Here is a 12,462-nt window from a genome sequence, read left to right on the forward strand (position 1 = left end):
AAAATAGGAAAAATAGGTCTATGCATTGTAAAAATGCTCCTGATGGGTTCTGATGGAAATCTGATGATCATGCTGTGTGCAACCGGAGGATATGCATCTACCTTAAGTGCTAGGACATGCACAGTCTGCGAACAGACTCACAAAAGTGTCAGAACACTTCCTATTCTAGACCGACGATTGAACTGAACCCTGGTCATGTTGTAGCTTGTCCACGGACACATAGGGTTGGATGTGTCACGTGACATCCCCTCCTTTTCAAAGTGAGGTATTGGTACCGAACTGTATGGCGTCGAGGGAGATCGCCAACAGTGTCTGGAATCCTGGAAAGGAATCTTTGCCAGCCCACTCTGATGCGTGTTCCATGCGATACTTGAACTTCATAAAGGTCTGCAATGCTTGCTTCTTTGGGCCGCGCCGAAAGCGACAGTCTTCTGTGGCTCCTTCAATGCTTCCACTTCTTCTATGGACGTAGGTACACCTTCTTCAAGAATCTCCGAGGCTGAAAATTTCTGAAACCACTTCCAACACAAAAACATGAACATACCCATTTCATGTAAAGTGACTGGAAAAATAGTATTCTTTCGAAAAAACTGTGCATGCAATGTAGATGAACATAGAGATAGAGTGCCAAACTGTTCATCAAATACACGCAAACAATGGGGTTGAATCTTGACTTTCCGATTTAAGTCAATCAACTGTGTTAAATCACAATGGAAATGCCGATGCTTGATGCTCAATCCTTCTTGTGCTCTTTCGGATACTGTGTCATGCCAAGGAAGAGACATGGAATGTGAACTCCTTGGGTGCAAACATTTCAGCTTTTCATGAGAAATCCGCATACATCCGTGCTCATTCATGAGTGAATCTGCTCAACGTACAATATGGCATGCCTTTGGAAAGGGATCACATAGAGACACTGACTAAAATACAGGAAACGATCACGAATGAAACACTCGAACAATGCGTGCTGACTAATCATTTGAACACATAATACTTCCTGAGAGGGTTCTTTGGACCTAGGCTCGAGAGCCAAGATTGGTTCTTCGGGATCTATCGAATCTGCAATGAGGTTAGCTTCGCTAGAAAAAGCATCAACTAAACCATCATCCTTGTGAACAATCACATCTTGATCATAACAATCATCATGCTCGTGAGAAATCACATCGTGATCATCATGCAAATTATTATGCTTGTCATTGTCAGCCAAATCATCATACTTGTCATTGTCATTCAAATCATCATGCTTATCATTATTACGCAATTCATCATGCTTATCATCATGCAAATCTTGTGCCTCATGCTTTGGAGAAGAAGACACTGAGAGAGTCTCCTTTTCCCCAATCTCTTGCATCTGTGCCTGAACTTGAGAAAAGAGTCGCAACATCTCTTGCATTCTTGCTTTGTTCTCGCGATCAAATTTGCTTCTCTTTCGTCGTGCTCACGCGTTTTGGCTTCTTATTTTTCTTGGTACTTACGATCAATTTCTGCCATTCTTTCTGTTGTTCTTGCTTCGCTTTCTAACTTCCTTTCCATAAACAGCTGCTTCAACTCCTCCATAGGAGTTAGTGCAATCCTTGGCGTAGATGTGGAAGGGGGAGGGCCGGAAAAACCTCCTGGTGGGGAAAATTCTTCTTCACCACCCTCATGCTCATCACCATTATGCGAAGTATCCATGCCGCTTTGGGTGATGACCATCCACTGAAGTCTTGGGTTCTCTTGGGTTCTTGTGGGTCTTGGTTCTTGAGTTCTTGAGGTTCTTGAGGTTCTTCTTTAGCTTGCAATCCGTGTTAGAGAAGGATCTTCTCTTCACCCGAGTTCTGCTCTTTTCCGCGGGGCACCCCTTGGCGGCCTTGTGCTCACACCAAGGTTACTTTTTCCCACCTCACGTCGATTGGCCGGCTGCTAAGTGCACGGTCCGCTCTCAATGAGTGAAATGAGGCACAAGGGGAGGTTGGACAAGCCCTTCTTTCTTGGGTTTCCTGTCACTCTTCAAAAACACGATTAAGAATCGACACGCCCAAGAGGACTTGGGTTACGTGCGACGGCAACAAGCAAAAAGAATAAATTTATGTGGTTCTTTCCTTGAGTGATACAGAACACTGCCAAAGCTCTGATACCAATGTAAGGTGCAACGGAAGTGAATGTTGAACTTTGCTCAAAATGAGTACTCCGAACTGTGCTCAAGGTTTCCTTTTACTTATGGAAGGGAGAGCCTTTCGTTCCTTTAGTGAGAGAGTGCAATGGACACAAACAAAGTGGATGAACACTGTGAATGAAGGTGCTGAGACTGAGAGATAGAGAGAGAAGAATACGACACCAAAATGTTGTCAAAACCCTCCTCCGAAGGCCCCACTCTCTATGGCGAGAGCGGTCTACTATTGATTGCACAAATCTCTACAATGCTTGGACTTGCCGACGATGTCGACGACGATGAGACAGGCTGAATTTTGAAAATGCTAATGGCTGAAATCTGCAAATCTTTATCTGTTGAATTCTGACTCTATGTCGATGACGATGTCGATGACGACGATGCGACGACGACGCGCTGAAAACGCAGATGCTGAAATCTACGCTGAATCTGCAAACTTCGCGGAATCTGACCTTCCGGCGAGGATCTGCTGCGGGAAGGTGAGATCTGCGAGGTTTGGGACTTGTTCTGCTTTAAGGCGGAAAACTGAAAATGCTGGTCCTAGGGCTGAATCTGTCGCGATGGAATTGCAAAACACTGAGGCTGATCTGCAAACCAAAAACGCAAGGTTGAATTCTACTTTGTGCGGTGGAAATCTGCTGACGTCGGGAATCTGCTGTCTTCTAGGGAATCTACTAATGCTAGGGCTGATCTGCCGTCTACTGTCGCCGGGAATTTGCAAGTGCAAAAACGCTGGCTGATCTGATGCAAAAACGCTAGGCCTTCTGGTGAGTGAAAACGCTAGAGTTGTCGCGGGGGGGAGTCTTGCTGAGAAGTTACTTGATGAACACCGGGTTCTTGCTGCCTCTTCTGCCAGAAAGTGCTAGCGCTAGGTTTTCTTATATACTAGACTTGCTAATTTTCCCTACCCAGTTTCAACAAAAGTCACTTAAAAATAATAAGTGAAAAAAATGTCAAAAATAAGGAAAATAGGTCTATGCACTGTAAAAATGCTCTTGAAGAAATCTGATGGAAATCTGATGATCATGCTGTGTGTAACCGGAGGATATGCATCTACTCTAAGTGCCTGGACATGCACGGTCTGCGAACAGACTCACAAAAGTGCCAGAACACTTCCTATTCTAGACTGACTTGATTGAATTGAACCTTGGTCATGCTGTAGCTTGTCCACGGACACATAGGGTTGGATGTGTCAGGTGACACTGTTCTTCAGTGACTTGACACGTCAACAGTTTGTGGCAGATGTTGCCCATGGGCTATGGGTGTTGTCGTATCTACCGAGGCCTTCTCGACTAGGACCTCGACTTGAGTCTCATTTCGGGCGTGCATCATCGCAAACTCTTCAAAGGCATAAGTCTTCGATACTCTTTGATTGCTTGCTCTGGTCGGCCATTGAAGTGTCCCATGAGGAAGTCCTCTCCGAGGCCAAAATACTATGATCCCCTTTTCAAGACATGTATATGTGAGAGGGTGTTATCATCCTCCTCCCTCTCTTGCTCAATTGGGTGTCGTTTCTGTCACAAAGTGATGACGTGGCTACCGACAACAGAAACCCTAATTTTTGCCAGAAACCCTAAAATTCCTACAAACCTTAATTTATGCCAAAACCCCTAATTTTGTAGAAACCCTAATTTTCGAAAATCACGGAGGTGGTTTTTTTTTTTAAATTTTTAATTTTTTTTATAATTTGAGCGACGCAAATCCCAGCTTTTGGGCTACGCTTTGCTTTATTTTGCTCTCATTGAGAGAGAGAGAGAAACTGCCTTTGAACTGAAAGTTTTTGGGGCTCTGCTTTTGGGCATCCCTTGTAATCTTTATATACACGGTTTAGGGCTCACTCTGCATAGCATTTGGACGCTGAGTCTGAGAGTGAAACCCTAACCGCTCTTTGTACTTTGACATTGATTTAATACATCAAGAAATACCGAAAGGGGCGCCAGTCTTTGGGGCCAATATCTCTAGGCACGGAACTCCACTGGGCCAGTGCAAATCTATTGTGATCTGTGAATTGTTTTGAAGTGGTTATTTGGTGTTGTCGTGATTGATTCTTGACTTGGAGTGTCCAAGTCTGTTACAGTGGTATCAGAGCACGGCCGATTTCTCTTCTACGGGAAATCCGATCCCCAATTTTTCTTTCCGCGGCACCTATGGCTTCACGCAAGGATAAATCGACTCCCTCTGCATCTGGAGATGCGGGCAAGGATCACAACGAAGATTCCGGGAGAGAGTATGGCCCACCTCGGCCTACTCAGGCGGAGCAAAGAGAGATGAAGCGTCGTCAATTAATCGGCGATGCAACAAAGATAATGCTCAGTTTTGCGAAGGATCCGAAATTGGCAAAATATATGAGCGAGACTTCTTTTCAGGAAGTGCATACGTAGTGGCAGAAAACCACCACACCACCCCTGAAACCCGCTCTCAAGAAACCTTCTGATCACAAATAGTATTCAGAGAAGGAATTACAAGGTTGATGCACGGATTGCTCAACTTCTTGACGTGCAAAAGAAAGCCAAAAAGCACGGCAAAAAGCAGAAGAAAGGCACCGACTTCCTGGGATATTTGGGTCGTCACTCGACATTCGACAAGGCAAAGAAACAGAAGAAACGGGTTCGATTTGAAGGAGTACTCAGTTCTTCTTCTTCTTCTTCTGACAGTTCTTCTAGCTCTTCAGATTCGAGCGAAGAAGACAGAAAAGGTAAAAAGCGAAGCAAGAAACAATGCTTCGGAAAGGGCAAGAAAAAGGCAAAGAAGGCTAAATCTCGCCTAGAGTCTGACAAATCTACTGAGGACTCGTCTACAGACAGCTCAGATTCCGATGATGGAAACTTTTATGCGAACAAGAAGAATTTTTACAAAGCCAACCAGTATGACTTTCTCGAAGATAAAAGCAAGAAAGTCCGAGAGTTTAAGGAAGATGGCCACTCGATCAAGTTTGATACTTTTTCAGGATACTCAGATCCTTCGAAGGCTTTGTCTTTTATACAGCAGTTTGACATCGCTTTCGCGGGAGGACGCTATTTAGAGCACTCCCAGATTCGGAGAGCTACCTCTTACTCTAAGGGGAATGCTTGTACTTGGTGGTCCACGCTTCTTTTAAACAAGACCGAGCCAGTTAAATGGCTGAAATTTAAGAAGCTTTTTATTTCTTCTTGGTTGACGAAAGAATATGAACGAGATATACGAGCTGCTTGGAACCATCTTCGGATGACCAAGAAAGATACAATCAATGCTTACTGTGAACGATTCTCGATCTCTTTTCTACCCGCCTCTTGATTCAAGAAGATCTCGTTCAGAGAACAGATTGAGCGGTTTACCTTGGGTCTACTTACAGAGATCCGAGATCATTGCTTGGAACAGAAGTCAGCTTCTATTCAGGAGTTGATGAGTCATGCGAAGCTGGGCTTTGCCATTCACTCTGGCAGTCTGACCTACCCACAGATGAGACCATGACACAACGAGTCGAACGGACTTTTGGAAATAAAAGTAGAAAGAAAAGAGCAACTCAGAGAAAAAGGATGCACGACCCAAGCTTATTCCTGAGGAGCGAGCTCGCTTCATTAGAGAGGGGAAGTGCTTTGGATGCGGGGAACATGGACATATCTCCACGAAGTGCTCTAAAAAGACACAGAAAGAACGGAATGATAAACACGACGATAGGCTTGAGAGTTCGAGAGCAGTTGAGGAACGTGGTAGAAAAGGAAGATAGAAAAGCAGAACTGGTACCACATGGCATGGGACCTGCACGGAATCTAATGAATGAAAGTACAAACTTTGCCGCTTTTGTGGCAAAGTGAAGGATCAGGAAGCTCTTTTGAAGGAGCCAAGGCCAACTTCTTTTCACTTGGAATTGGCGGCTCGATTTGGAATTACGCCCGACAGACTGATGCCACAGGCGGAGGTAGTTCGACTAGCACCCGAATGGGATGTTGCCATTACACCGAGCATTGGCAAACTTCGTTTGCGATGACAGGGGTGTTCAGGGCACGCGAGTGACGTTCTACTCAGGATCCCTTGGTACCACAAGAACTACGCCGTGGTTGACTACCAGGTCGAGAAAGCGACTTTGATAAATGAAGGGCTGAGAGATTGTACTTGATGAACTTCAGTTTTGGATATCATCAGATTCGAATCGCGTCGGGAAACGTGTACAAGATAGCCTTTCGGACGACTTTTGGGTTATTTGAGTTTTTGGTGATGCCTTTTGGCTTAACCAATGCCCCTGCGATATTTAACCGGATGATGGACATGATTTTTCGAGAGTACAGGCTATTTGTTGGCACTTTCTTTGATGATATCATTGTTTTCTCCAAGAATGAGGCAGAACACAGAGATCATCTGCTTCAGAGATACTTTTTTGGGATACTTTGTCTCAGTAGTAGGAGTGCAACTGGATCCGGCCAAGATAGACACTATCCGTGATTGGCCCCATTTGAAGAATGTCCATGAAGTTGGAAGCTTCTTGGGACTGTGTTCGTACTACAGACGGTTCATTCGAAAGTTTGCAGCGGTTGCTTCCCCTTTGCATATATTTATACTGAAAGGAGTCCCTTTCTTGTGGGGATCCACAGAGGTGACTGCCTTTCACACATTGAAAGAGAAATTGACTACGGGATTAGTTTTGACTTTGTCAGACTTGCAGAAGTCATTTGAAGTATATTGTGATGCTTGTGGTCGTAGTCTAGGTGCGGTCTTGATGCAAGAAGGCCATGTCATTGCTTACGAGAGCCGATTGTTCTCTATGCCGGAGATGACAGCACAGATATATGAGAAAGAGCTTTTGGCGGTTATCCATGCTCTTACTTAGTGGCGGCATTACCTACTCGGAGCAGATTTTACTGTCTTTACGGACCATCAGAGTTTGCGCTACTTCTTGTCACAGAAGCAGTTGTCGGAAAAGCAGATGCTTTGTCTCGGAAGCCGTTGGTTCTGGCTATTTCCGCAATACATCATAGGAGCTTTGAGGATACAGATACAGATTTTCCAGATATTTTCACACGGATACGGGATGGGGAGACAGTAGCTGGATACTCCCTTCGGGAAGGCTACTTAGTGAGAAAGACTATGTTGTGCATTACACAGCCGTTGAGGGAAAAGGTTATGACTGAATGCCACTGTCCAACTTTTACGGGTCACCGCGGCATTGCTACCACCATGAAGGGGGTAGAGAGATACTTCTATTGGCCGAGACTCAAAAAGGATGTGGAAGAGTTTGTGTGCAGTTGCTCAGTATGCCAGAAGGTCAAGTTTGACAGGCATAAGGCACAGGGATTGTTATAGCCTTTACCCATACCCACCCACCCCTGGGAAAGTATTGCAATGGATTTCATTTTTGATCTGTCGAGAACACAGAATGATCACGATTGTCTCTGACAGAGACCCCAGATTTATGAGTTTGTTTTGAAAGGCAATTTGGGAGAACATTGGCACGCGGTTTCAGTTCTTGTCATCGTTCCACTTGCAGACCGACGGGCAATCTGAGATTGCCAATCCATTGGTTTTAGATTTATTGAAGTCTTGTATCTCGGATCAGAAGACTCAATGGGAAAGGAACTTACCTTTGGTGGAATTTGCCTACATTAACAAGATACACTCTTCGACGGGGAAGACGCCATTTGAGATTGTTGAAAGTGCTGCGAAGGTTCCATCCTTCCTGAGTACGAAAGATTAGATATTTGAAGCGGATGAATATTCGCGAGATTTGGATGCGGCTTTTGCCGAGGTTCGCGAGACTTTGCAGAAGTCTCAAGAACGACAGAAAAAGGCAGCGGATCGCCATCTCCGTGACTTGAAATTGAAGGAGGATGATTGGGTGCTCTTACGTTTTGAGAAGGCACACCTAAGAAAGAAAAAGGGAAAGGAGAGGCTTTTTCCAAAGCTTAGTATGCGATACTATGGACCTTTCCAGATCATTGAAAAGATAAATGATGTCTCCTTCCGATTGAAACTACCAGATACTTAGAGGATTCACAATGCATTGCATGTGAGTCTCTTGAAACCTGTTGAGGGTGATGTGCCTAATGATGGGGAGCGTGATGAGCAACCCGAAGTGCAAGAAAACGAGGAGATCCTTGTTCCTGAACAGATTTGGCACATAAGGATACGAAGACTAAAGGTAAAGTCCGAAGGCGGTTCTTGGTTAAGTTCAAGAACTATCCTGGATTTGATGCGAAGTGGATGGAGGAGGAGGACCTAGCAGATACTCCTCGGATTGTGAAACTTTACCTTGATGCTTTGGTTTAGCGTAGTCTACTCCAAACGGAACCCAGAATTCAGCTTGGCCGGAGATCTGGTGTAGTGGGATGCACAAGAGGGGAGTCACTCCACTCCTTTGTCAACAGATGCCTTGATTTTGATACTAAAGTCACTGATGTCTCTTTGAGCTTCAAGGATACTGAGAGCTGACAGTATTCTATTGGATGACTTTATGAAATGGAATTCCTAATTATGATACTAATTTGTTCTTGACTTCTTTTAAGTGCATGAGCTGATAGACGAAATGACTGCAGCATTTTAGTCTGATTGATCTCGAATAGACATGGTTGCAATAGGGGTTAGTCAATCGGACATCGATGAGGTCCCGATTGGACCTAGAGATGATTGCTAGCTACATTGTCGATAAATCATGCTCTACGATCCGAATGAATGTTGAATGTCATGTGATGTCCAGTGATTTCTAGTGATGTCCCGTGATATTGTGTGATGTGACTGTCGATTTGGTACATGTGCTAGATGTGTGTTCCTAGTACGTAGGTACTAACAATCAGTGTCCGCTAAGACGGTTTATGGCTTTTGTCGGTTTTGAAGGCGTAATCGTGGTCTATTACAATGATTTCAAGAGGGGGGTATGTCACAAAGTGATGACGTGGCTACCCACAGCAGAAACCCTAAAATTCTTGCAAACCCTTATTTCTGCCAGAAACCCTAATTTTGCAAAAACCTTAATTTCCGGAAATTATGGAGGTGGAAAAATAAATAAATAAAATTTTTGAGCGACGCAAATCCCAGCTTTTGGGCTACGCTTTGCTTATTTTGCTCTCATTGAGAGAGAGAGAAACTGCTTTTGAACTGAAAGTTTTTGGGGCTCTGCTTTTGGGCATCCCTTGTAATCTTTATATACATGGTTTAGGGCTCACTCTGCAAAGCATCTGGACGCAGACTCTGAGAGTGAAACCTTAACCGCTCTTTGTACTCTGACATTGTTTTAATACATAAAGAAATACCGAAAGGGGCGCCAATCTTTGGGGCCAATATCTTTAGGCACAGAACTCCACCGGGCTAGTGCAAATCTATTGTGATCTGTGAATTGTTTTGAAGTGGTTATTTGGTGCTGTCGCGATTGATTCTTGACTTGGAGTGTCCAAGTCTGTTACAATTTCTCTGCCTCATTACTGCCGAATTCGTGCAAAGTAGCAAAGAGCAAGGTGTATTAAGCTCCCCTCATGTACCTATAGTCTGATCGACACAAAGGGGGCCTCTGGGTTGTGTGTCATGAACTTTATCCTCCCTTGTAGCTCTTGTATGTGAAGATTGCCATGCGTCTTGATCCCCGGGAAGTGTTATGGCACATACACTTCCGATGTAGGGACTCCATACAAACCATTGTACTCCGGTAGGCCCTATTCATGACTCTCATGTGTCTTGGTGAGAAATATGATGTCTCTACATGCCGTTACCTCCTCCAATCTCCTTGGGTGTGCTCATAGGGATATATTGTAGTTTCACACCGCCATGTGTAGATCTGCGCATGGTGTCTCATAGACGGCGAGTCCCTATTCGATTGCGTTGCCATCAGTGATGACACGGCCGTCGCGGTACAGAACCCTCTTATTGCAACACCACCCTCTTGCTCACGAAGCTTGATGAAAAGGGGGTGGTCATCTCCTTTATAGCCAAGTTTGCTGGATAGCGCTTTAGCCTCTTCTTCGGGGCTAGAGGTGGGTTTCTCTATCATACCGGTCATTCGTATGTTGGGAGACAAACTAGCCATACAAGTATGCCGTAGACCAAGATGAAGCAGTGGGAGTGCTGAATACTCTTACCTCACACTCTTCATGCATTGTCTTTATGCTCCCTTGTAATTCTACAAGTCATGCTTGCTCCCCAAGCCTCTAATTTTCAAGAGGAAATGAAACACATGCAACCTAGGAAAGAAAACCTTTATTACAAACTTTGATCTATTAGATAAATTGCAGTGTATCCGCCTCATCAGAAAACTCCATCTGATGAATAAAATCAGGGAGATCATCAGGAATACTAAACTCCACCCATTCATCAGCATTGACGCCTAAAGGTAGGTTTATCTCCCATCATAAAGGAAAGCTATTAAAAGAGCATGAAATAAGGAGCCTCTTGACCAAGAACAAGGGAGAGTATAGGGGGCTCAGTCATATTTACTAGTAGAAGCGGAGGGCATTTTTACAAAAGCTTCCTCCAAGCGATCTTTCTTAGAGAGAGGTCTGACAGATTAGAGAGTTTAAATATGAGAAATATAAATGGGTTTACTGTAGATTTGTATTACTGTGCTTACTTCATTGTTGACACTTGCTGGAAAAAAGGAATTCTATTCAAACCTCTACAACTTCGAGCTTTAGAAAAAGGGAAGACCGAAGCTGTTAACTTCACTAAGGTTGAAGGAGGCTGATGGAGACATTGTACAGCTCGATGTCGATTGCTTAAGATGGTTGAAATAGGCTGGCTCTTTAGAAAGAATTAACCCCATCTCTTTCATGTGTATGGTGAGCTCCGTACCCGGTGATCTGATGCCCCTCTACATCAAGGGCGACTTTCCACCCGCTTCCTCTCACCACTCCTGCCCTATTCAAGAGACATAAGCTCTTATACACTAGGCAAATTGTCAGGAAGAGCTCTCTTCTCAGGTATTCAGATGGTGACTCTCTGTGCCTGCCAATGACTGCTTCCCTTGCATAGGTAGCCCCTCTTTTGTTTGAAACTTTGATGACCTCCCTTCATGATGGCCACGAGCATGGCAACCCATTCTGCCCACCTCCTTCCTCTCATCTCTTCTGGCGGCTCTCTCACCTCACCCCTTGGTGACCTATCCTTCACATGCAGCCCATCAACTTAAGACTTAATGTAAAATCACTTGAAAAAGAGGCCCATTCCAAGAGCTGCTCATCAAGCTTGTTGACCATGCCTTGCTATGTATAGACGGAGTCTGTAAGTGTTTTGGAAAATCCTTGTATAGCGACACTGATTTATAGGGATTTGTAAACAATCCTCAAATGCTACCTTAATGACCTTTCTGCTTTAAATGACTTTTCTGCTTTAAAAGATAGGGCATGTAAGGGTTTGTCCACCCTTTGTAAGCTGATCATTTTAATGCTCGACTTATTTTGCAGATTGCTCTTGGTGGTCGATATTCAAAGGACTTTTTCAATAGGCATGGGGATTTGAGACACATTAGAAGATTAAGATACTGGCCTCTAGACAGAGTGCTCGTTGAGAAGTACGAGTTTTCACAACAAAATGCGAAGGAGCTTAGCGATTTTCTTCTTCCCTTGCTAGATTTTGTTCCTGAAAAACGGCCTACGGCCAGTCAATGTCTTTTGCATTTATGGCTCAATGTAGGACTTCCCAATACACAGGCTCAAATTTTATCAGGCCAGGACCAAGCTGGCTCTGAGGTCCAAAATGAGAGGGCTACTGATGTAGGGACTAACGATGCCATGGACAAAGCTGAGGAAGCAATGGGGAACATTGTGTTGGCCAGTGGCCAAATGGATGGAGGCTAGGCTTTCTGGGAGAATAAATTATGGAGGTACTTCTGGTTTTCGATAAAGAGCTCCAAATACCTCTCTATCACACGAGTCCAATCTTACCGATGTGTGATCTCCCAAAGAGAAAAAGAGAAAATTTACTGTTGTTTGTTTTCACTTAACATTTATTCACATCTCTCACTAATCTTCAATGATTTATCTGCATCTTGTCGCGGCTCACAAACATCATTCACATGATCTGAGAAAAACCTTACTGGAGGAATTCTTACCCTCCAGAAGTGTATGTAACATGTGTATCAAGCTTGTTGCTACTACGATGCATGCTTATTATGTACCACATTGAGACAAGAGTTGTTTCTAGTCGGGATCAATGTCGATTTTTCAAAATTTATTTACGAGTAGTGCGATTGACACGTCTTTGAATGAGCATGAAGTGTATTTAGTCACACATTGGGGGGGGGGAGGGGGGGGTGCAGCCGGGGGGATCTAGGGCTCAATTTGGGGTCATTGAACGGTTTTGATCTCAACCGTGGGATTGCTTGGTGAACTAGGAGTGAACTAGGGGGTGAACTCAAG

General features: G+C 44.2%; 1 protein-coding gene across 1 annotated transcript in view; it reads left to right on the plus strand.

Annotated features, from left to right (window-relative positions):
• LOC147465620 (uncharacterized) overlaps positions 1-12,223 on the plus strand; it is a 53,266-nt gene extending 41,043 nt beyond the window's left edge. Inside the window, exon 4 of the mRNA XM_086520960.1 lies at positions 11,509-12,223. Within this exon, the coding sequence (XP_086377086.1) occupies positions 11,509-11,901 (393 nt within the window). The 3' untranslated portion in view covers positions 11,902-12,223. The remainder of the gene's footprint in view (positions 1-11,508) is intronic.
• Positions 12,224-12,462: the final 239 nt, after the last annotated feature.

This window comes from Adiantum capillus-veneris, chromosome 1, assembly GCF_014529385.1.
Source record: "Adiantum capillus-veneris isolate H3 chromosome 1, ASM1452938v2, whole genome shotgun sequence".
NCBI classification, from domain to species: Eukaryota; Viridiplantae; Streptophyta; class Polypodiopsida; order Polypodiales; family Pteridaceae; genus Adiantum; species Adiantum capillus-veneris.